Below are 26,919 nucleotides of genomic sequence, written 5' to 3'. Positions count from 1 at the left end.
TTCACATCCTGCTAACTGTCATTAGCTGAGGGCTACACATCCACTGCTCAAAGCGTATGCCCAGAAGCGTCTCGAACACAAGAAAATCCAGGCTGAGAGCAGGGTCTCTGTAGATAAACACACCACCACACACACTTATAGTGTTGACTGAAAGGGAGTATATTCATTAGGGCCTATATATTGTCTTTTAGGAATATCCTGCACTGTATACTTTACAGTCCTCTTGAGTTTACTCTGGACCACCAGATAGTTTGAAAGATTTTCCCTCCAGATGAGGCATTCCTGTGTGCCACAGCAAGCTTCCCCTCCCTACCAAAGCCAAAAAGCTTTCACTACATTGTCTAATGTGAGTTTTTGTGGCTGGCTCAAACTCAGACTGCTGAGGGCTCAGATGATTCAGCGTTTTTCACGTCTATTCACTGGTTTTTTGCTCTTGTAGTTGTCCTGTCTGGTGTTGCGGCCTGTCTTTAACTGAACATTTTTTTTGTTTGTTTGGTTGTTGTTTTTTTTTTTTACATATACGACAAGAAATCCTGTCAAAGTTGAAGTTTGTGTGGACACTTACATGCCTGAAAACATGCTTTTATTATAAACACACCAGCAAATGTAAGCTAACATCTCACGAATCCCAGAATTTTAAGAGGCTCCGACTCATTTCATTTTTTCTCTTGTTTCAATCAAGATGTACTGTAATGTTATGCACTGCTTCAACAAAGTGACTATTGCTTTGGCAGCTCTCATCATACCGTATCATACCTGAGAGGTAAAAAGAATGATCTGATCTGTGTAGAAAATGTCCCTGAGAATTGCTGCATTGTATATGCAGTAAGAGGGCAGCTGGCTGGACAGTTTGGACTGTTTTCTCGGTGAGCAGCCAGCATGCTGACACATGGCGGCCCCGTCCACAGCCATGCCAAAGGCCACGTTCCTCCTCTCCATCACACCAGTGTGAATCTCCCTGAGCTGATTTATTGTGAAGCCCACATCTCTTTCAGCCTCTGCCAAAACCAAAGTTGGAGTCAACCTCAAAGCGAACCTGAAAAGTTGTTCAGCCAGAGGTTTCACTGCTTGCTCCAACAATACACCAGGTGGCTGGCCTACCTTAGGCTCTGGTTTTCCCGTCATGGTCTTGAGCAGCTCATGGAGGTGCGGCCAGTTGCCCTGGGAGTACCAGCCGGGTTTGTCCAGCGACGGCAGCCCCTCGCTCTCCTCCACGTCGCTAACTGGAACAGAGGACAGAGAATCAGATGCCACAGTTTGACCAAACAGCCACCTGCTACATGACCGCCATGACCAGCCTCTATTCCTCTGGCACCAAACCCTGTCAACTAAACCTCACCACAGCACTCACCTGCAGGCCACAAGAAAACAGAATAGCAGAGGCAGAGTGTGAATTGTACGGAGTGTGAGACTGCTTCCAATGTTCCTACTATTAAAGCAGATGTTCCCAACCCAGGGGTGAGAGCCTCTCCAAAGGGAGTTCTCAGGGGCTGCCATGAATAACAAGATACAGGCGCAGAAAATATATTTTCAAAAAAGGATGAAAGGAAAAACAGCAGGAAAAAGATCAAACTGAAGCTACTTTCATTCTGTGCTTACTTGATTTAGGTAGTCACTCTGCATACAGAGATGTCTGAGCTGTTGTTGATATGCACTGTGTTCCAGCGGCCCTCATCTCAGCTCAGAAGTGGAGGGGAAAACCAGGCCGTGAGTCAAGTTCAGACCAAGACATGCCCCTCCTGTCTCAGTACAGGCCCACGTGTCAGCCAGGACCCTTTCCAAAACCTCACATTTATCCTGAAAATGCTGTAGCCAGGCTACATGAGCTCAGCCTTTCTGAGCTCATGAATAATGACTGAGGATTTCTCAATTGTTGGCAGGAAGTTTTATGTGTGGCTATAAGAAAGCGTGATACAATGAAATGGGTCCAGAAAAGATTGCAGTTTCTTGTGGTGCTACTGTTTATGCAATTCACAAGAAAGCAATGGTTTAAATAACTGCATGTAACATACAGCCGTACGACAGTGATAGAGTATAATAAAACTCATGTTGTAGCCTGATTCAGAACAGATTTATTCAAGTCAAAAAAGTTCCAGAAGTAAACACACCAAAAGAAAAAAGATGTATACCCAAGACAGTCGTAAACAATAGTCCACAGCCATGCTAATGGGTAGAAATAGAATGGGAAATCAAAAATGTGTCACAAAGTAACATAAATTTTCCTTTGACAGGGCTCAGTATGCCAACAGCTGGCAAACAAAAAAATGACAGCCTAAAATATTTTTCAAACAGCCATAAAACTGCAGAAGATACGATGTTATCAGTAAGTCTCCTCGCCCCTGTGAAGCAACACTTGGAGCGGTGTGAATTTTCTTTTAGCCATATTTTCTCTGGCAACGTGCCGCCACATACTTGCAGACTCTATTTGAAGTAAGTGCAAAATTCTCCTCTGTGGGAGTAGTGGTGCTGGTAATCAAGCTGAGTAGGTAAAGCATGCATAACCGTAGCAGCAGGGGACAGCGAGGGTCAGTCAAGAAATTGTGATACAATACCCCCACCAGTGTGCAGCAGGGACGTGCATGTCCGCGCTTCAAAATTTACAAAGGTAAACTGTTACTGGTGTCACAGGCTGCTGTAAACACCAGTCTCACCATCAAAACATGTCACACACTAAATTTAGCTCCTTGGTCCTAGTTAAAATGTCTGCTTCAGGTATTTTAGTTAGCACATTTTACAAATTGCATGCATCTTATTAAGTTGTGCATCTCTATTGAAAAACCCAAGTGCTGCCAAACATTTGATTTATAGGAACTCGCCCAGACACACGCATCAGCCTCTGCAGTAGCCGTCCATGCGTCCACAGCAGAAGAGAGAGCGTGCTTGAGACATAAAGGACTAGGGCCCCTAGTAATTATATATACATCAATCAGATTTTATAGATGCAAAGATGTCAGAAGCACTGCGTGGCAAGTTTATCCCAAATTGTATCCAGAGCACACTTTTTAAATCGGGGCAATGGCATCATGAACATTTATGCTGGAGCACTGACACAAATCAGTGAATCTTACTGCACACGAGAGACAGGAATGATGAGAGTTTGTAGTGAAGTAGGGCGATTTCGGCTGACCTCATTTATTTTCTTCACCAACCAAGATTTTTACCTGCATTTGGCAAGCAGTGGGTGCTAATTTTGGACCCTGAATCCAGGTCTGTGGTGTGTATACGTCCTGATATACCTGATATGTAAAGTGAATGATGAGGAGAAAGTTGGCAGTTACTAGTTGTCTTCTTAACTTTACTGGCACAAAGTCCCCAAATCTCACTGAGGTTAATACATTACTATCAATACATTAACAAGAAATATATTCAGTTGGCCAGTGCACGGCTTCAGACTGTGAACACACAGCGCAGAAAAAGTGTTGCACATTTCTAAAGATGTGGTACATTTAGCATGAGGTCTGCAGTTTACTGTTGAAGGACTGCTGTCATTGATGTGTTGATACAATGATTAATCAAAAGCATACAGACGTGCTTTTTCCTGCAGGCTGACTTGCATTTCATCAAAAAAAAAAAAAAAAAAAAGCTGTAGATGTTCAACAGGATCAGTCAGTTTTCCCTTCCAGAGACCAGACAGGGCACTCAACATGAATTACTATAGCTCTAAACCGGTTACACAGTTGCGATTGCATTAACTTGTGGCTGTGCAGAAACATGACTCTATATGGCCTTCTGAACAGAGAGAGTTGAGCTGTGGACTCTCAAGATCTCAACAGAAAAGAAATATTTATCATAAATGTATTAAGACAGACAATTATCTGGTTTTTATTAGGCTATTTCAGCAGTAGATATGTGTACGTGTGAGTTCACTCCAGTATTCTGTACATGAGATGAGGACTGTAAAAAGGCAAACAAGGAAATCAACCAATCTAATAATTATCATGGTGCCTGCACTAATTTGTCTGTCGTTCCACAAACTTTCCATATTTTGATTTTGGGGTTATTTACTGATGTTGTCCTTTAACTTCATTCATTTAAATGCTTGTCTTTTTTTAAAGGGAATGCTGTGTTTCAAAGGGACATGCTGATTTTACATGAGGATCAGTTCCCCTGTTGTGGTGAGTACTATTATAAAACAGTTGTGTAATGTATCAGAAGACGCTATCAAAGGTCCAGTGTTTGGGATTTAGTGGCATCTAGTGGTCTCCCTCCCTCTCCAAGCGAGTAGGAGAACCTATGCTGCCTGCAAAACTCACAAAAGATGTGAAAGACGCTCTCTGGAGCCAGTTTGGATTGTCCCCACTGGTGTACTGTAGAAACATGGCAATGCAAGATGGCAGACTCTGAATGAGGAGCCACTCCCTCTGTAGATATAAAGGGCTCATTCTCAGCTAATGAAAACACAACAATCCTTATTTTCAGGAGATTATACACTAATGAAAACATAATTCTGAATATTCTATTCAATTTCTGCCAGTAGATCCTCCTAAATCCCACACACTGGACCTTTAAGCTGCATTATGGAAAATGTAGTGTTCAGTGGTTTTGGAGTTTCACCCACACCAGAGACTAAAAGTCACGATGTCTCTGCCTCTGCAGCTTTAATCTGGTTAATTATTTTAATCTGTCTCTCATTTTTTAGGGACCCTTTAGTTTCCTTCTCTGTCTCTTTGTTGGAACTGTGATTCCGTTTCAGCCAGGATTCTCTCCAACAAGAGATTTTTAGTTCAAAAGACAACCCTACCTGGTTAAAATCTGACAAATTTTGAGGAACTACATTCTTACCGTAAATTGCCTGACATTCACAATCATGCAGGAAATATGAATATAGTCAATGATGCCCACATAAATGCAGTCATACAGTATATGATTTACTCATATTGGCAGCAAGTGCCGTGAAGCACATTCAACTAATCTACTGAACAGCCTCTTAAATGTGGTATGCTGTTATTGAGGAATCAATAGAGCTCCTTGTTTGAAGTAGGTAACTGCTCTTCTGGACAGTCAGTGATCTTTAAGTTGACTGACTGATATTTAAGAGCAGCAGCAGCAGGTTAAAAGAAGATCCTCACTCTCACTGACAAAACCATGGTGTTCTACAAGCCACCATGGGTTCAAACTGAGGCTAAATATGCTATAAATATTGTGACAGGCGAGAGTGAAAGACCAGGGATGAGCACCTGCACATGTGGGAGCGTACACACACGCACACACACACACTTGTGGTAACAGCTGTGAGGATACTGGACTTGAGTGAACGTGGAATGAATGGTATGTGGTCTGGAGCTCAGAGGAGTACCAACTGTGCAGCAGCTTTGAAGACATCCAGCAGCATTTTCACTGAAATAAAAGATGGTGATGATGTAAAAATGTCCTGCGCCTGAGGTTATGAAGTGATTTATGTAACACCTTTTTCTGAGTTGTTATCTGCTGATTACAGAACATTTGAAATGACAGTCTTAAAGGTGTTGCACAACTGTATTTATTAGCTCTAGGCTAACTCAAAAAGGCGGCCCAGTGCTACTTTAACCTCGTTTCACATTTGGATTTATTAACCCATGAGTAACGTACATTAAACTCAAGGTTAATTTCTCACACTACATAATTTGTTATGGTGTAATTGCACAAAAAACATCCTATTGCTTCAGTTAATCACATTAATTATCTTATAAGTGTGTTTTTAAGGCTGGACAGAAAAAGACATATTTGCAGACTACACGCACAAAATGATATGATTGTGTGTAAGATAAAAAAAATTGCATCTAATATTTTTTCAAGACTTGAAATTAAATGATACTGTTCTTGAATCCTTCTGATTACAGCCCTGAACCGAGCCTAATCTGGAGATGAACTCTTCGGAGTTTACTTTCAAAAAATGAGAATTAGTCTTGTTAGAACTAGACGCTGAAGTCAATTCACAGACTTTGCCTTTTAAAAATATTTTTAATATTCCTGTTCTGTTATTTATGGACTCATCTAACAAAATAAGCCACTGCTCCGCAGTAACATTTGGTTCTCTAAACGGTTTACACAATCACATTTCTGAGGGTTTGTACTTTAAGATGATGTACGGTGTGTCTAGCTTGCTTGAGAAAGGGTTCAAGCAGATGTCATCCAAAAAGAAAAATACTGTTTTGTGAAGGATAACAGATATGGTATTTGGTCAAAACGCATTTCCCTTTTGACAGGCAAAGCTGCCCCATCGACCTGTTAGCATCAGCCTCAGTCTTTTAGCATTACATGATACACTGTAAGTAGCCGCCAAGAGCAAACTTTAAGGCCCATTTACAGAGTTCTCCTTTTAAAACATATATATATATATATATTTTTTTCTTTAAATACTTAATACTTTTAGAATATAATGTGCATAGCCTTCTATAGTTGATTTTATTTTTTAGCTTTCTTATGTCTTTCTTCTGCTTGTTCTGTTTTCTGTATCTTCTTGTAACCAGAGAATTTCCCTGGCATGCATTCAGTAAAGTCTTATCTTACCTTCCAACCAACACATGGAGCTAACACTAATTAGCGAGCTAGCAACAGTTGTAGTTTTAACCAGCTAAAAGACAGAAGCAGTTATCACTGCTGACAGGCATAGAAGGTGAAGCCTGCAGAAATTAAATGCACTGTGAAAAGCCTCAGACTTATTCTTATTCTTCAATAACAACCACTTAACTGCCTGTGTGACATTAAATGTGCCATTTTCAACTTGGTATTTTTGAGTTTTACATAGGCAAGTCTATCCATCTATCTATTTGCAGGCGTATCGCAGCATGCATTGAGCATGAGACAGGGTACACCTCAAAGACTGCCAGGATAACACAAGGCTAACACATTCACACATACAAGCAATTCAGAGTCCTGCATGTCTTTGGACTGTGGGAGGAAACCCACACAAGCACAGACCGACATGTGAACTCCCCACAGGAAAGGCTCTAGATAACGATTACATGAAAATAAGCAGTAGAAGTTCTCCTAAATACATCAGAGTTGACAATTAGCTGTGTATACTGCATGCTGTCTCAAATTCTTAGAAACTTTATATTAGCTAATCAATAAAGAAGACAATTTTAAAAATGCAGAATAACTAGTGATGTTTCCAACTAAAAAAGGAGTGGTCATTATGCATGGAGGCCAGAGGAAGAGCAGATGCTGATGCTTCTTCTGCCAACGTGGCAGAACGCAGGAAGAGCGAGGGAGAGAGAAGAGAATATTTCAGAGAGTGAATCATGCTGTCTTCACACATAATGCATCCCCAGTGTTATCATTGGCAGAATGACAATCCAGATGAGGGGAGCATTCCAGCAGGCTGCTCTGCCAGTGCACACCTTCAGCAGGAGCATCCAGGATCAGATGCCTGGGCTAATGAGAGATGGAAGACAGCCCAGGAGGGTAACTGGATTTATGACAAGGATCTGAGCCAATGAAATGTTGGCAGCTGATATAAATCTTACTAACATAACTAACAGCTGTTACAAATTTTCACATTAAATTTAGAGTTTGAGGAGATTACAACTGGACGAACCTCTTTTTCCCTACGATATAAACAAATGTCTAAAGCTCTGCCTTATTAAAAGGTCGGCTCAGCACATATTATATCAAGGCGAGTGCACCAAAACATGATTCTACCTCTTTTCACTTTATAATGAAAGGGAACATATCTTAAAAATGATTAACGAAACTGACGTTTATTGGCTCCAAATATGAATGAAACGAGATAATGTCCTACACGTGCTGTTGGAGGCGTGCCCTGCCCCATAATGAAGGTTAATTACTAAATGTAATGTGATTCATTCTCAGAGTTGGACCAGGGCTAGGATCAGACATCTCAACAGCATTTATTGGGCAGAAGACCTTAAGTATATTATATAAGCACAACAGTGAGTGTACCACGGAGCAAAACCTGCAGAACTTGTGTTGCAGCATGAAGTGTGGAGGTAACGTTAGCTCTGGCTTTGTGAGACAACACTAAAAAACAGTTTCCCACATCCAAACTAACACTCTAGTCACATTAGCAGCTGAACGTACTAACAAAGTAATGTCAAAACTTATAGGTTGTATGGTTGAAGTTTGTATCAATCCATTCTTGAGCTTCACGTTTGAAGCGAATCTTGCTTTGTATCGGCCTCAATGCAGTCCGAAGTAAAATGATTAGCTCACACATATTGCCTGAAAGTTTCCAGTTACTGTTGTGGGGACATTTCCATCAAGTTAATCCACTGGGCCGTAGATGAAGACTTTTGTGTTGGTTCTTGCAGCCAAAAACAGAGCAATTGACTTGCGTTGCTTGTAATGTTACCTTCTAAACATTAGTGTTACAGGAGTCGGCAATATAGGGGGGAAAATGTTAGTTACTGTATGTAACTCCAGTTCTGAGTGTGCATGTAGCCGTCTACCTGCATGTTCTCACAGCCACAGTAAAGCTCATTATTCTTAATATGCTAAAACATTTGTCAAATTAATGACAGTATTGCAAAATCCATGTTGTGGCAGACCATGACAGTAGCGACGATGATGAATCCAGCATATCACTCAGCCCTAGTATCTAGCTATGCATGTAGATTGTCCAGGTTTTAGCATATCTGTGAGATTTCTATTGCCACCTCAATACAATGGGGGTGGAGTTCAGTTTCTACTCCTAAAATCTCGAAAAGTGATTTGAAGATGTCTGACTGGACTCTGAGAACTTGTAATTGGTATTTTTCACGATTTGTTGACATTTTAAAGACTAAAATCATTTATCAAATGACCAATAAAGTGCAGTGGGGCATCAAGCCAGTACTTACCAAGGGTCCTAAAGGGCCTCTGCTGGGGCACCAAGGAGAAGAAACCAGGCTTGAGGGCATTTGTGATGATGACGTCAAACAGCTCTTCAAAATCCTTCCTGTAACAGCCAGAGAAACAACATTAACCTCTGTGATAGGCGTGTGGCCACTGTGTGAAGGATAATGCCTGGACAGCATCCAACTGCACTGAGTTGCAAAAGCACAAATAGCTCAGTGAAGCCAAACAGTCTTGACAGATGATGGAAAACATGGAGCAATAAACAGTGTACACATACAGTGCTGTGCAGGGAATACTTCGACTAATAAAGTAAACACTTTGAGAGGGCAGTATACACTCCTACAGAGCTACAGATATGAAGTGATGTTGAGGGCTGTCTCACAGTGCTGTGTGTCTATGTGCAGTGTACGTGAGGAGAGAATCTTCCATACAAGGCAAGAAGACAACAGCAGCCTTATGAAGCAGGAAGGACTTCTCACTGGGAACATGTGTACGCGAAAACCAATCAGTTTGATGTATGAAAGTGTCTGAGTGCACATTGTGTGGTGAGCTGTTATCATACACACACACAAAAATACACACCATATGCCATAAAACAGCTGTCCATACTTATTCATTATACCTTATAGAATTTACAGTGTGATAATGACTAGTTAAAAAACCCATTTAAGAGTTCTGTAATTATATTATAACTGGCATGACAGTTGATACTTTTGCAAACATTTAACCTGAAGTTGTATTTAAACCAAAAGTCATTATTTAAATTGTTTCATGTTGCCAATAAAGTTGCTGTATGTATTTAGCAGCAATTTGTGTAAAAGTATTAATAGGTGTTTGAGGAAGCAGACAAAAGACCACAGGTATGATACTAAGTGTAGTGAGAATTCAGAAATATGGTTTTATGCCTTTAATAGACACTGGACTCAAACCAGAAATGCTGCTTTTACACAGTCAGCACCTTAGATCTCTATACCACCAGGACACTCATTTATGACAGAATAAAACAAACAAACAAAATGAAGATATGTGCAGCTTAGTTGATGAATTCAAGACTCCTGTTTTTAAGGTCGGTCTTGATGTAAATGAAGTTCAAAGCACCTAATGTATGAAATTAAAACCCCTGAAATCATGCTTTCAAATCTTTAGTACTAATACAGATATTCATGGTTAAATAAGCAAAAGTTCAGACGAACAAAAGCTCATCTCATCCACTTTTTGTCAGGACTGTGTGGGTGTGTGTTTGATCAGACTTGAAGGTGCTGACAACACAAGCACACCACTTCACAAAGTTCATTATACTGGGATTCAAACGCTGCTGAACTGAGGTTCAGCCCCCTCCCACCGCAATCATTTTCAGTTCCTTATTTCTAACTTCATCTTAAATTAAATTAATGATAACTTAAATCCTGGTCCCAGTCTGTAGTGTTACAACACAAGTTATTTTCCTTTATCCCAGGACAATCCAGTCATGTGGTCTTCAAGCCCATTAAAAGTATACTATAAGCACAGTTTCATAGTACATCTGTGTAGGTATATAGAGCCTATATTGAATACTCTTTTCCTGCCTTTTAGTGAGAACTAATGTGAATGAAGAGATAGAGTGATAAATCACTGTTGTGACATCTGATGGGTTCACCACTTTGTGAACACATGATTGTATAAAGGATATTACTACATGGACTAAGGAACACTTTGAAAAACCACTGTCAGCAAACGCAGTTCATTTGCAAATGATTGCATTCTGTTTTTATTCAACAAAGCATTCCAACCATTTTGGAGGGTTGTACTATGACTATTAGTAACCTACTAGTATACAGTGTTGATCAGTGTTACAGCATTTGGGACAAATCTACAGACTCCATGCTACTCATCCAAATGCCACTTTGTTACTGTCCACCTCTGCTGCATTGACTGAAATCTTGTGAAGCAAACGTTAAGCTAGCAGTCTAAACCTTTCCATCCCTGGTTCATGTCCAGCAGGAGATCTAAGTTACATTAAAATTAAGAAAACAGTGCATGTCATATTGCAGCTGAGGATATCTTGAAATGCACATCTTTAAAGGATGGGTTCAAAGGACTTCTGACTAGCTTTTGACTGGATCTGTGGATATACAACTGATAATGTTTGTGACATCATTATATGGAATATTAAAAGGTTTTTGACTAGTAAAAATATGCTCGACAATATCTTGAATTATCACTCTTATTTTTTCCAGGTTGCTCTGCAGTTGGAGGGGCTCCATGGCTCTCTCTGGACTGTTATCACTTCATTGAAGCCAGACCAGAAGTTCAAAACATCAGAGGACTTAACGACAAGTAACAGTTCAATAACCTATTCAGCACCAGTCAAGCAGAATAGTAACAGCAGCCTCTCTCGACAGCTTGTTGGGTTTCAGCCAGTAGCCTCCTGTCAGACAGCTCTGGTCTTGTTGTGCTACTTATGACAGCTGACTGTCACTGGCCTCCAGCCGACTCACCACACTAAAGCGGCTGGAGGCCAGTGACGGTTTTCTCTGGAAAAGGAGCTACTGCGCAGTGACGCAGGAGAGCCGTTTTTCGCAACAGCGAAGTGTTGACATCTAATCTGACTGTCCCCTTGATGAAAAGGTTGGGACACAAACTTTGGGTGTAGGAAAAACAGGAAAGGTTCTTAAAGCAGGCCAACCCAAAGTGTGAACAAAGCACACTTCTCCACAAACAACCTTTGGCACGATGAAGCTGCCCTACCTTCCCCTTGTAGCTATCACAACATAAATCTACATCCCCTGACCTTGTAAAGCAGTGACTTGAACATGAGTTTGAACACACACACTGATACACAGTTGGGACTCTGACTGCTCTCCTTGGGAGGTGACATATGCTGTAGTTCTGGAGGTCAAAAAGACAGGAGGGGAGGGGGGAGTCAGTGAAACAGCAGGGGAGCAGGGGAAAGGGGTGAGGAACAACAGGAATGGCCAGGCTGTACACTGCTTGACAGGAAATGAGAGGGGGGGTGGGGTGGGAGTTGGCCTGGGCCACAGAGGCCCCATGAGAAACTGGTATCCAGAGCAAAACAGCCTTGACTCGACCTGCTTTTTGCCTCTGCTGGACTGCAGAGAACAATCAGCTCTGAGCATGAAAAGTGAAAAAGCAGACCACCGAACCAGGCGAGTTCGGTCTAAGATAACAGTCCCTCACAAAGAACAAGAGGGGCTTATGTTTGTCAGAGCACAGCAGCAGCATGGACATTGTGTTTTTTCTAGGCTGTCTTACTGCTTGATTGAGAGAGTAACAGGGCTTTGACTACAAAAATAAGCCTAACCCACAGTGTGCAGTGCAAGCAGAGGGAGGCCAGCGCTGAACAAAGCCAGTGTTAGACTGCAACATGCATACTAAGACAACGAGCCCTTGTGCTGCACACCTACAATTTTAAAATGAGGTGCTGGGTGTACATTGCTCATTGATTAATTGATTTTGTTGGCCACATGGTTGCAGCAGAACAAGCCAAAAGTATTTGGTCTGCACCAACTTTCTTCAGGTTCTAGGGGTTGGCAAAATACTCTTAACTCAAGGTCCACTTTGGAGCTTTTTCTGAACTTTAAAGCTAGCTTAAGTTGAAATTCCACTTTTAAACAAGCAAGTTTTACTTTAGAGTCATTTGATCTATTATTAATAGAAAAAATTAATCTCAACTCAAAGTCCATCAAGTCGTTCCTGCAATGGCTTTTAGTAGCTTCTACAGTCTTAAAGGTTAAAGGCTTTCTAGCTTAATTGGACCATGAGTCAATCATTTTGTCTGCAAGGAACATAAAACAAGTTGTGTGCAGCTTTAAGTAAGTGAATGTAGAATAACTATTTGCAGTATATGTCAGCATTTTTATGTGCAACTCCTACTGAGTGAAGGACTTCAGAAAAGCATTTTTAGCAGAAAAGAAAAACAGAAAAGGAAAATGGCATTTTGATACTTAAATAGTTACAATTAATTAATTAAGTATTGTATTATTATTTACAAAGGCTCTGTTAAGCTCATTAGCAAAGTAAAGAGGTGAGTGAAGTGTGCTTGTGAAGTGCTTTTTCCTCTTAAGACTTTACATTTGACTGGTAAATGTCTGCTAAAAGTCTTGTCTATGAGGCATATGTATATTTTTTCAATCTGCTAACTAAGGGAAAGAAGACAAAAAGTAACAGTGAAATGTTCAGTGTTGCCTGCTGAGGGCTGCTGGGATATATATGAGTGTAGCAGAATGTCTCTCTAAGGCAAACATGTGAGCCAGCACTGACTACAGGAATGACTGATGGCATGTGAGTGCTATAAGGAATGCTGTGAGTTGGGGGCTATTATTGTAAGCACTGCAGACCAGGTCCTAGCCTCGCTGAGGAGGAGGCCAGTCCGTGGTCCCTGTGTGGGCACTCTTACCCCAGGATGTGTTCACAGATGAGCCTGCAGTAGTCACTGTGGGAGCTGGTGATGAGGAGGAGGACCTTCCCGGCATTCTTCATGCTGCGCAGCCAGGTCTTGACAGAGTCAGAGCAGGGCTGCAAATACCGGCCCGGGTCCCTCTTCACACTGGGGAAGTACGTCCCTGCATCCTCTGGACAGAGGTACAGACACTGTTAGACAACCGGCTTTGATCTTAAAGACACAATACAGATTGGACTACCATGGTCTCTGACATGTATAAAAAAATAATCGGTACAGAAGAGCAAAATTAATGCTTTTCACAAATCTGGGTTCAACTAAATCCACACAAATGGTACATGTCAATTTCTAGTTTGGCGAGCATTAATTGCCATTAAAGAATGGGTGCAGCCAAGAGGTTGGCTGCTAAAGAATTAAAGATTAGCCAAAGCACTTGAAAGAGCCATACCAGGCACAGACACAATTCAATACACTGATGTTCAAGAGCCATTCAACCAACACAGACAGAGAAAGAGAAGAATAAAACTCAAACTAACTTCATTTATCAGTCACGTCTGCAGAGCTACTACTGCAGAGTCAAGTTTCTGACAACTACATTTATTTGATTTGTCATGTTAATAAATTGCACCACAAAATAATAATACATTTTTAAATAAATTACTGAACAGTAGAAGTTTGTAACACTCAATGTAAAATGGCTTCAGTGTGTTCAGTTCCTTTTTCTGAGTGAAGCTTGTTACTTTCAATAATGTGTACTTTACAGCTTCAAAGTAGCTTTCATAACATTGCCACCTAGCATGGTGGGCTCTGGCAGGCTAGTGTTGTTAGCAGTTAGTATATGACATAAGTTACTGAAGAAAAGCTGCTTTGCACAGTATTAAGGCCCATTTAAAAAATAGTTTATTTGTCAAATAATGAGTGTTTGCATAGCTGAACAGAGCGGTAATTGGCTGGAAATGCTGAAACGCGACAGTATGTATCTTTAACAAATGCACATTTTGGAGTCTCTGGATGGGTGAAAATAAACCACTAAGAATGCATTAGCTTCTTCAAAGAACCTCACAAAACAAAAAGCAAAGACTTTCTTTTTTCTTTCTTTTTTTTTTTTTTTTTTTAGCAGACAGTCATCAAAGGATGCATACTTCTCTCACCAACAAACTAAACGTTCACAGATTGAGCTCAGGATGAACAAAGGCTGAAGGCTTTTTACGGGAGCTGCTGGGTTTATATGCTGAACAGACCCAAATCACAACATCGAGGTCCACATTCTCACACAATTTTAAACTGTGGTTTACATTTCGTTGTGTCTCTCCAAGCTGGGAACCAGTGTCTAGCTAATGTTTTATGCTTTTGTTTTGTTCTGCTTAATCCTTTACATTTGTATTCACAGAGGTGAAGGGGAGCTGAGGGTCATGTTTCCAACTTCTAAGGCTCCGTCAATGGGCTTTCCTCACTTTGAAGCCCCCAGCTGCCCTTCAGTACATCCTGTCAGCATACTGTACAGAGCTAAATCTGGCAGCTCAACGATGTGTGTTACACAGTCCTCCACAGAATATAAATCTCAGCCTAATGTTCTAAACAAAGCCTCATGAATATTAAAACACACACACACACACACACAAAAAGATGCATAGGGAACAGAGGCACTTGACACTAATTGGCAAAATAAAATGGTACGTCCATGTGTGACTACTAGGTTATGAAATAGAGCAATTTTTGAGAGATGAAATGAACGAGAGGAAACGTGATGAAATAAAATGAACATCAGAAATATGACTTTTTTTCTAATCCTGTTACACAGAGAAGCGCTACCCTATTTTCTGCTGTGCAACGGCCTCATCTAATTATGTGAATCACAGAACAAAATTTCAATTCAACATTCAAATATGTAAATCCTTAACAAAACAGAAAAATGAGGCCATCGTTATGTGGTATTTGCTCTTGAGCTGAAGAAGGTAACCATGAAGTGAGAAGTGGCGTTGCTTCTTTCACAAGCAGGAGAAAAGAGGGCTTAGGAAAACAGGGTAGGGTGTGGATGACTGGTGTGTATTCATGAGCTTCGGTGTTTACTCTGGCAGAGATCACCGGCCAGTCAGAAGCATCACTGGGCCCTCAGAGTGACACAGACACAGCCAAAGTCTCCGTTTACATTGCGGGCCAAAGTGTTCAGATTCTGTTTCTGACACACGACACAGTTCTGATGTTTTCTCATCAAACCACCATGGAGTTGCATTTGTGTGGTGAACCAAGAATACAGATGTGAGACTTTGCTAAGGGCCCATCAAAGCTGCAATGTTCATTTTATCTCACATTAAAAATGTTTTAAAGCAAAAGAACAACACACTGACAGTGTTCTTAATGTCATCTTTGAGGACTAGTAGACAAGCTAAAAAAAATTAAGTGTTTTCTGAACACAAGAGAAAATGTCATTGGGTCACCAAAATCAAATGGGTTCATCCTCTCAGGAGCATGACGTCTGTCCCATTATAGAATATCTTGTGTATGCACGGTCAACATTTTGGCCTTAGAATGGTGCTAGAGGACAGCCTACATTGTGTTCAAAATGGCAATGGTTCATCTTCATGGGAGCAAGAGTCATGGAACAACATCTGGAGGCCATGAATTTTTACACCATATTTCATAACAGCCCTGACAACTAGCCGTGGAAACATCTTACTGTTTGAACACAGTAGAGAACATTGTTGCCATCCTTGGACTCTACTACCAGTAGGGCAAAACACTGGAGCCTGCGCTACGTGAACTAATACATCCTGAACTTGTACAGAAATATGGACATAGGATCTGCAATGATATCTATTATTTTGCTGAAGCCTGTCAATCACGCAAACATGCATGAAAACATACCTTGAGTTACTGCTTAAAATATCTTTCAGGAAAGAATGTCTCTCCAAATTTGCTAAACATTTGAAGGGATTAACTTGAGCCCGAACTTCATGTGGGAAAACATGAAATTGCCCTGAGAGCATTTGGACTTTGAGGGAGAGGTTGGGCCTTTTCAAATAAAGTTTTTTTTTTTAGTTTGTATTATATTAGTGGAACTAATTATCCATTATTGTTAGTTATTACTGTTGGTATTGTATTAGTGGGACTGTATCTTATGATATCTCTGCTTTAAGCTTTCAGTCTTTGTGGTGGCCTCTTGAGTCTAAAGTGAACAAAAAGGCTTGAGGTGTTAACACAGCACAGAAAAATTTAACATGCTGATTCTTTCTACTTTCTGGAGCTAAGCACAATTCAAGTCCATGTGAGAAATTTCGAGTGTTGACTCAGTCCTTGTATTTGAGTTTAAAATGTCTAGCATGGATTGAAACAGCTCATGAAAGTCCAGCAGCAAGAGTTCGAAACCTTTGGACATGCTGCCCTCCTGTGGCGGAGCACAGAACTAGCTCGAGGAAGGTAAAAGCTCTTTTAAGTTTTAAGTAGGCAATAGAGGGTTCTATCCAGGAGATGACGACAAACACAAACAAGCAAAAACTATGATACCAATCAGGACCCCAAATTTCACACCTTTGAAAATGTCTCAGAAGTAAACATCTGGTTCTGATTTTCAGTATATTTCTTCAGAAGTTCTAATTGTATCCACAGACCATTTCACCTTCAGTAAACAGAAAAAGCAGGTTGGCACATCAACCTTCTGCCCTCAGTTCATGTGGCTGTTCCTCCACTACGACCCTGCAGCAGAGCTCCTGTCTTGCCTCATTACCCACAGCCAGGGAGGTCAGTTGAGGGAGGTTGGGAGAGCTTCCCTTCCAGCAAAATCCCATGTCGCATTATGTGTGTGACAGGATAAACAACTACTGATCTCGCCACCATCCTTTTTGTTACGTTTCATGCAGGAGAGATCAGAGGCTATTCCACTGGGGCCTGAAATTTACCACCCAAGTATACAGCAGAAACAAGGGCCATGGAAAGGGTCTACTCATATCATAGTGTACCAAAGTCAGACGTGGGCCCCTCATTCAAAACCAGACTGACAATTGAAATAATGCAAATTAGTAAAAGTAAAGCCTAGGAGCACAGCCGTAACAGTATATTGAGTGATCCACAGCCATTTGTCCGGACAGAGACTCTATTTAAAGGACCAATGTGTAAGTTTTAGAGTGATCTATTAACAGAATATGGCAGAAATGGAATCTAATATTCATAGGTATGTTGTCATCAGTGTACAATCACCTGAAAATAAGAATCGTGTTTTTGTTACCTTAGAATGAGCTCTTTATATCTACAGAGGTAACGGCATCTCTTTCACGGGGTCCACCATGTTGCACCGCCATGTGTCTACAGTAGCCCAGAATGGACAAACCAAACACTGATTCCCTTTTGGGCAGTAGGTTCTCCTACACGCCGGGAAATGGACACCTGAGGTGATGGATATTCAGTCTGTTGCAATCTGCAGCCTCACCACAAGATGCCACTAATTTATTCTACCGTTTATCTTATATTGACGTGTTTAACAGCCACTAAAGAGCATCTAAACCCTAAAAATTTTCTTGAGCGACAAACTTCTATTAATTACAGATTTTTGCCAACAGTTAATCCCATGTGTGCTGGTAGATATATCTACTTCAAAAAAATCAGTGTGCCAGCTAAAGCATGAAATGAGCAGAAGTCATTCATGCTCATGTCCACGAGAACAACTGCCCTAGGACGTGTCATGAGTGAAGAAGAAATAGATGGTCAGAATAAAAGCAGATGGGTGAAAGCGTGGCCAATCACTTCACAAGATCTGCTCTCATTGTCAAATGTAACTCTGAGAAGGATCAGAGGTTGAGTGGGAGAGTTAATCCGTGAGTTATAGTCTGCAGTTTTAATACTGCAAATGGTGTTTTCCATTCATTATTCTGAGTGGCTTCTGTATTGTTAAAACTGTGGCCCTGCACCAATGTTGGAGAACTGTTTTTAATTAAATAGCTGGCAAGGTAATGTAGCTTTCATACACGCCAGCGGAGAGATAGTGTCAGGCTTGAACAAGAGATTTCTCTTCCGTGGCAGTAAACACAACTCGTGTGTCTGCAGATAACTGTGCTATATTCAGCTTCACTCGATATTTGCACCAGACAAACAGTGATGTTAACCATGATAATCAGCAGAGCTACAACGATGTACTGGTACGCCTACATAGACTGTGAGAGCCTCTCATAGTAGAGCCACTAACCCAGCTGCAACACAAGTATCCACACAGCGATTCTTTCAAAGGGACATAAATGTGCTTCTGCTGACTGTCAAAGCTACACCTCACTCCCTGTCCTACCCGTCGAGACACAGTCAGTCTGACTGCAGCTTCTCATTGTTGGCACCACAGCTTTACAAGTCATTGTCCATTCACTGACCTGTGGTCAGTCATTGTCTCCTGTGTCCTCTCACTCAACACAACATCACACACCACGTCTCCATCCCTCATACAGATGTTGTTATTTTATTTAACTGAGAGAAGGGTCTTAGGACAATTAGAGACTGTACTTCTTGTATACATTAATTCATATAGTACGGAAGTAATTTCTGTGAGACTATTGAGAGAAAACTGCAGGAATAAGTGTCACTCTTTCACAAAGATCAATGAATCAATCATTTCTTTCTGCACAATTGTCCAACATCCATGAAAGACGTTCTCAAACAGCTTTATTTTATTTGGTTTGGATTACTCCAACACTGACACGGCTTCAGTATAATTTCCCAAAGACCACTTCCTGTGTGCATGAATGCTGACCTGTCACCTGTTATCTCTTTCATCCTCTATTTGGCATTAGGCTGAGAATAAACAGGCCAAGCTAATATCATTGTCCATTTTAGGGCAGAGCAATGTGTAATCAATCCAGCCCCAGAGCAAATAGCATATTTAAACTCTGCTCAGGCCATCACCAGTGCCAGCTTACTACAGTATGTGTGCAGTGAAGTAAATGTGCCTCTGCAGGCTCTGGCTGTGAATGTAGGACTGAAGTGCCCTGAGGGCCCGTAGGCCTGTGGCTGGGCACCGTGCCGTGCAGGCTGGGCGCCGGGCCTGGACGGCTGGAGAGCTGCCCAGCGTCACAGGGAGAACCGCAACAGGCAGCAGCTCAATCTCTCTCACACATCAAAGAGGCCTGACAGGATACGCAAATCAACAGTTGCAGTGTAAATTAGAGCCAAGCAGGGGAGCGTTTCACAAACAGCCACTCCAAATGTGATGAGGGGACAGAACCTAGAGGCTGATTCGTTTTCTTTATCGCCCACTTAATTAGCAGGGAAAATAAAGACTATCAAAACACATATAAAAAAAGATACATTTACCCATTTTCTAATTATATTTAAAGAGCATCAAGCTCTGTATACACAGCATAAAGCGCAAGGAAAGGAAATCTTAAGGGAAGCTATAATCTCAAGTGTTTTCTCTTAAAAAAGCTTCCAGACAAGCTGTGTTTTCCGGCACCTGTTGGAACCACGTGGAAAACACTGGCCGGGCCATTTTGTCTGTGGACTTTCCATTTTTAGCAGGCCGACCGCAAATTGCTGCATCATGTCCCTCATGGTGCACGCAGTTTTTTATGCCTCTGGTCTATGACAGAGGAGGAGAATCTTGAAATGATAACAAAAATGCAATAAAACTAAAAATAAAACCCTGGCCACAAGATGCATTCTGAGTCTATGAAACTGCTGTCCTGTGATATCAGAATATATACAAAGTGTGACATTTTCATATTCATATATGTGTAATACACAGTGCATAGGCCGAATATGATATTAAAGTACAATATCAGGAGGGGTTGTCTTGCCCTCACCCATCAGTGGTGAGCTGTTTTGAGAAAGTTGCTTAAAAAATGTGTAAGTACTATGTATTTATTCCTTATTACTCACTGGAAAAGTAAAAACATTATTCACTAAAAACAGCTCTGAAATGCCCTCATGTGTTTTCTGCCTGAGCTGTTGTAATGCGTTGGGAGTACCTTTATACCATCTTGATAAGTGACTTGCAGCTTTTTTGTCTAACTGATTTCTAATTCAGTACCATGAGAAGAAATGCCACTGAGGCAGAGCGAAAAGGCGACACAAAGAACAATGGCAGCTGAGAAAAAAGGGACGGGACGGTGGTTTTTGGACACTCTGGTGCAGATCACTGTGGGGGACAGTGACGCCAGTTGCACAGTCATTCTCCCCTCAAAGCAAACGTGAGGGACGCTGCAATCTGTCATTATACCAAACCAGAGTTATATTTAGCTATCTTAAGAAAACTGAGGATTCATACATCAAAATCTCATGTCTGACAGATCATAATATGAACTATGAGTCGTCACATAACACCGCGCGTTCACTTCAGCACCTCAACTGGTGCAGAAGCATCCAAAATATACAGAGAAGTCGCTGATTCAGATATACCCCTGCAAGATTCAAACATGAGCCTAATACAGAAGTTAAATTGCCCTTCAGCTTCAGTGTATTTAAGTATATCCATCTTAGTTGAATCTTGCTGACTCAAAGAAGAACAAAAAAGAAAGCAGAGAAAGCAAAATGAGTTTAAACCCTGAGCAAGTCAGGCCAGGCTCATTTTAATCATAGGGGGTTTATGGCACTTCAGTGATGAATGATCCTCCCATCTCAAGGTGCAATCTCCATAACAATAGCTTACCACTGGGCCACCAGGAGCATGCTGGGATTCAACTTTATACAGGACTTTTAGCAGACAATACATGTGGGAAGCAAAGAATTTTGTATTTCTACTTCCTGACAGTAACAGCCCCGCTTTGTTGTTTTCAGTGAAGCCATGTGAGTTAATTCCTCTCAGCACCAGTCAAACAACCTAATCTTATCATTTTACAATGTGTTCTTGTTCACTGTGATGAGTTTAATCATTCAGTTTTTTTTTATGCGAAGAATTATCTTCCTTCTTTATTTGGCCCTTTTCATCTTTCCTCCACATGACTCAACTTATTTTTGGAAAAATGGTTTTATGATTCCCAGTGCAAAATACCCCAACGAGCACATCCACATCCAGTCCAGACGAACAGTTTATAGTCCTCTCATGGTCACAGTGACCACCTCTCCTCGTGTGACAGAGTATACTGTTGAAGACTGGGGTTGCTGTAGGACATGTGGAGGGAGGATAAACAGCCTTTTTAAAGATTTGTTATATTTTAGCAGCTGTTTACAATCGTGATGCAGCTCTCATGCTACATTCCCAGACTCTATGTGGCCAAATCAAATAGATTATTAGACAAAAACATTTTCCTGATCCTGATCTGAGCCCTTGATATCGAGTATCTGTCAATACTCAGTCTGATCCAGTACTCATATTTGCCTCTCCGGGTGTCTATTCCCTCAAAGGTCAGCACCGTCAAGACAAATTACAACTGATCAACAACACAAGTTAGCATGTCAGAGTCAAAGCTGAACTCTGCACAACCACCAATGAAGAGAACTCTCCTTTGTTCTGGATAGCGGGCCACAGGCCTACATTTCGAGTTGTTTGAGATCATTCACTTGCCCTCGTCTTGCTCTTTGCTCTACATAGCCAGCTCAGTAGGCCTGAATTTACTTGTATCCTTACAGAACAGTTTTATTCATGCCACCATGATCCAGTTCAACATGGCAGCTACACAGATTCATTGTGCCGCTCACGACCACAAAAACGGCGAGGCAGCCTATTAAAGGCTAATTAAGCTGACTGCAACTATTGTCTTCTCAGAATATGAACACATTAAATCAGAGCTTTGGTGTTACAAGCTTTCAGCAGACTTCCAGTGTTACTGCACAGTCTTTGACATGATGATGGTTGTTTTTGTGACCCTCTAACGAGCAGAAGAGATTCCTTCTGTTCTCGTTGTAGAAACCATATAAAGCGTAAAGGTTTTAGTCAGTTCTCCAATCAGGTCTATGTCTTTCTGCAGCCCTACAGCATTCCCTCTGTTACAATTAAAAAAAAAAAGGCAAGTTCCAATTTTTTAATGCGCAGTAAACTATAATGTCTTTACTCCTGATGACTGAAATCTGTAATCGATCTCTAACATCCAACCATAAGATTAATCATGCTTGCATGTCAGTCTATCTTTGAGTGTGATACCAGTACATCCATCCTCCACATCCATCTACCCTGATGTAACCTACCAGTTCATTAGGAACGTATTGTTTATTGCATATTTTCTGTTTGTACGAACATGCTCAAACTGTTGTTGCTTGCATGCCAAACAAAAACTGATCTTATCTGAGAGCAAACATTGGCCAGATCAAAGCACGGGCATTGCCAAGACATCATTTAGCAAGTTAGACATAACAGTGTACATCCCCACCCTGACGTGTGACGTCATTGGAACATATGTAGACGTTTGTTACAAAGCTGTAAGGGACTCAGTCAGGGACAAAGGGACTCCAATGGCAAACAGATCGTTTGATACATGAAAATAGGTTGCCACTGATCCTTACAGAGGAGAACTGGCATTTAAATCTCACTTGTGGATTTGTGGTGTTTACATGGAGCCCTGTCCTCAGAGACAGAAGGCAGAGACAGGAGGGGTGAGGTAAATATTGTCTTTCCTGAACACACATATTGAGCACATTGGGAGCAGCAAATTGTAAACACAGAAACATCAAGCTCCATCACGTCTCAGCATACATCAAACAGATGGATGGCAGGCAAAGCCGGCCTAATATCAAGTTGCACTACTTTTCTTTAACACGTCTCACTTGTCTCACCCACATTACAAAGAAAAAAGCCGGTTACTGTATCGTCTCTGTTCAGTAACGTACATCCAGAAAGGACATTTCCACTGCAAACTTCGGTTTATTTGCTGTTTTTGTTTGCAACTCTCTGTCACAGTGAATAAAAACCAAAAACTAGCAAGGTAGCACAGCAGCAACACAAAGACTGTGTGACTATGATGTCCCTGTTAATACGTCTTCACAGGGACAGTGCTTGTGGACAGAGGTGTTGTTGACTTTTCTAAATGCCAGTTTTTCAGAGCAGCTATACAGCTACGGCTGATGCAAATAGTCAATTAATTGACAGAAAAATAGTTTTTCAAGCAAAAATAACAAACTTTTCCTACATCCAGCAAGTCATTTCTTCACAAAATGTGAGAGTAATTAAATATCTTTGGACTACCAGGGGATCACACTCCTCAGCCTCCCTGGGAAAGTCTATTCCAGGGTACTGGAGAGGAGAATCCAGCCGATAGTCGAACCTCGGATTCAGGAGGAACAATGCGGTTTTCGTCCTGGCCGTGGAACGCTGGACCAGCTCTATACCCTCCACAGGGTGCTTGAGGGTTCATGGGAGTTTGTGCAACCAGTCCACATGTGGTTTGTGGACTTGGAGAAGGCATTCGACTGTGTCCCTCGCGTCATTCTGTGGGAGGTGCTCTGGGAATATGGGGTTGGAGGCCCTCTGCTGAGGGCTGTACAGTCCCTGTACAACCGGAGCAGGAGCTTGGTCCGAATTGCCGGCAGTAAGTCGGACCTGTTCCCAGTGCATGTTGGACTCTGCCAGGGCTGCCCTTTGTCACCGGTTCTGTTCATAATTTTTATGGACAGAATTTCTAGGCGCAGCTAGGGGCTGGAGGGGGTTCGGTTCGGGAGCCGGCAGATTTCATCTCTGCTTTTTGCGGATGATGATGTCTTGTTGGCTCCCTCGAGCCAGGACCTTCAGCATACACTGGGGCGGTTCGCAGCCGAGTGTGATGCAGCTGGGATGAGAGTCAGCACCTCCAAGTCCGAGGCCATGGTTCTCGACCGGAAAAAGGTGGCTTGCTCCATCCAGGTTGGGGGAGAGTTCCTGCCTCAAGTGGAGGAGTTTAAGTATCTTGGGATCTTGTTCACGAGTGAGGGAAGAATGGAGCCTGAGATTGACAGGCGGATTGGTCAGCGGCAACAGTAATGCGGTCGCTGTATTGGTCTGTCATGGTGAAGAAGGAGCTGAGGCGAAGCTCTCGATTTACCGGTCAATCTACGTTCCTACCCTCACCTATGGTCATGAACTTTGGGTCACGACTGAAAGAACGAGGTCCTGGATACAAGCGGCTGAAATGAGAGTCCTCCGCAGGGTGGCAGGGTGCTCCCTTAGAGATAGGGTGAGGAGCTCCGTCACCCGGGAGGAGCTGCTCCTCCAAATCGAGAGGAGTCAGCTGAGGTGGGTCGGGCATCTCTATCCCCTGGACGCCTCCCTAGGGAGGTGTTCCAGGCATGCCCCACTGGGAGGAGGCCCCAAGGAAGACCCAGGACACGCTGGAGTGACTATGTCACTCGGCTGGCCTGGGAATGCCTCAGGATCCCCCTGGATGAGCTGGAGGAAGTGTCCAGGGAGAGGGAAGTTTGGGCGTCCCTGCTCAGACTGCTACCCCCACGACCTGGCCCCAGATAAGCGGGAGAAGATGGATGGATGGATTTTGTTGTGTTGGTTAGATGCCATTAGAGAGCGAACAGTTAACTGACTGATCGAGCAAACAGCTGTCAGATTAATCTACAATGAAAATGATCATTAGTTGCAGCACTAAAGCATGAAGGCCTTAAAGAGCTCATAGAAATAGAAATTTGAACATCTATAATGACAGCTGGGCAAACTTCAGTAGCCGATTCTGAGATTATGTGACGTGAACAAAAGTGCCTGGTCCACCTCAGGTGAGAACATTTGACTAATGGCATGAAGTATTCAAAAAATTCCATAATGTTACATTAAACTTCAGTGTCTCTGTCAAATCATTTTAGTTGATTAGTGCTGGCTAAACCTGATCTGTGTCTGTTTTAATGGAAAAATTTACAATTACAGACAAAAAGGAGATGCCATCACTTCCTGTAATTCATTACAAGAGTTATACAAGGTGTAGCATTGGCTGGCTTACTGCCCCCCCTCCCCCCTTAGGAGACGTCACAGTGCGTGCATGACATCATAAGACAAGACCCATCTAATCAAAGATGAAAGTCTTTACCAACTATTTTAGAATGGATTTGAATCAGTTTTATTAAGTTAAATCTAGTTGTCGCAGCCTTAATTTGAATGAATTTCTCCGGTTAACAGATGTGATGAAAAGCACCTATGGTCGGTTTTACAGTATATGGACGAGAATGTGACACACACGGCGATCACCTCATGTACCTCATAAACAGAATGCTACTCTTGTTTCAAAGGCACCAGTGTGGGCACATTTAAAATGCAAACAAAGACATCAAATTAACTTGCCTCTTTCCACAATAATTAAGGTTGAAGGCTTGTGGCATGGATGACTTCATCGTCTAACTTAAATCTTTATGAAGCTGTAAAAACATGGACACAGTTGCTATGTCAACATACAAAAGACACATGTATATGCTCCCTTGGTAAGACAACCGTGTGCAATGTATAGAAAAACCATCCATTGTGACAAAACTAGGATCACTGTGGTGATGCAACTTTCAAAGTAACAACGTGAATGATTCTAAAAGCAGACTGTAAAGGTATATAACAGGACAGACTACCGGGTGATAAGTTGTCTCTAGAAAAGTAGTTTGCGTACAAGACAGGGATTTGTGGAAAATGCTGCAAAATTTCAAAGAGACTTTATTGTGCAGAAGGAGAATCAACCACCAAACCACGGCTTTATGGTTAAAGGAGCCTCCACTGCATCCACGAAACAGCCAGGCTATCAGACAGCTCAGGACATTTACTCTGTGTGGAGCTAAACACATTCAGCAGTCAATTTAGCAGTGGACTCTGAGGTGAATGAGTGGTCGGAGACGTGGTGGATTTGATGAGAGCATTTTGGTATTTTTGCAGCTTAATACTACGTTTGAAATGAAACTGCTGACTTTAAAGCCATCTTATTTTGGATTTGCTGGATTACCATAAAAACCAGTGCACATGTCCCTTCACCAAGGCTGTCCCCTCGTTTACTGAGATAATTAAGTATTACTTTTTCTCAGTTGCTCCACCTATGCTGCTTAAATTAGCATCTGACTCACACATGTGCAGATTGCAAATGAAATGCTCTTGTATTTTTCATCTCTTGCAACAAAACCATATCCAGGGGTTTAAAAAATGTTCAGGATAAAATTCCTGTCAATAGTTCCTATCAGTCCCAGCAGCAGCTACTTAGTCTTCTCCTTCAAGCGTGCATCACATGTGCTGTGTGTTGTCCACACACACAAAGCCAATGGTCCAAAAAATTTGTTTTGATTTTCTTTCTGAAGTCTCAGTGAATGTGGCTTTAATGTCCTCCCAGTAATTATAGTGTAGAAGAGGGGTGGCTGAGGTCACCTAACCAGTGGTCATTAGAGTTGTGCAGGCAGCCCCCTCTATGATACATGGGACTGAGTCAAATCCTCCATGGGATTGACTGGCTATTCAAAAAATATTGCAGGAATAATAATTTTATAGGAGGTAGCTGAATAACCTTCATATGAACTGAAGAACAGAAATCTTTTGTCTGATGCCGTTGGTCACACGTGCAAAGTTTACCTGCATGTCCTCACGAAATGAGGACTGAAGGCTTAGCTGGGAGCACGGTGACATACTCACAATAATCCACTAGGCTGGCTAGCCGCTAGTCACAATACTACGCCAAGCTAGCTAGCCTGCTAACTGCAAGCTAGTTAATAGTTTTGTCAAAAATATCGATTTGTGCGGATTTTCCAAATAAATGATGAGCAGTTAAACGTGAGCTGTTACACTACTGGTGTAGGGAGCAGCATTTATTTAAGCTGAAGTGTGAATTCCATCAGACATGGGACAGCTGAAAACTGCAGTGTAGACAGCAGCAAATAGTGTGTGTACAATCACCCCTGTC

General features: G+C 41.8%; 1 protein-coding gene across 1 annotated transcript in view; it reads right to left on the bottom strand.

The window, feature by feature from the left end:
* The window catches only part of nt5dc1 (5'-nucleotidase domain containing 1), a 61,293-nt gene that overhangs the window by 14,560 nt on the left and 19,814 nt on the right, over nt 1-26,919 (bottom strand). Inside the window, exons 7-9 of the mRNA XM_076755711.1 lie at nt 13,175-13,349; nt 8,781-8,878; nt 1,102-1,223 (exon numbers count right to left, since the gene is read on the bottom strand). Of these exons, the coding sequence (XP_076611826.1) occupies nt 1,102-1,223; nt 8,781-8,878; nt 13,175-13,349 (395 nt within the window). The remainder of the gene's footprint in view (nt 1-1,101; nt 1,224-8,780; nt 8,879-13,174; nt 13,350-26,919) is intronic.

Source organism: Chaetodon auriga, chromosome 18 (assembly GCF_051107435.1).
Source record: "Chaetodon auriga isolate fChaAug3 chromosome 18, fChaAug3.hap1, whole genome shotgun sequence".
NCBI lineage: Eukaryota > Metazoa > Chordata > Actinopteri > Chaetodontiformes > Chaetodontidae > Chaetodon > Chaetodon auriga.
The sequence above is the reverse complement of the archived record's forward strand: the minus strand, read 5'-3'. Positions and strand labels throughout refer to the sequence as shown.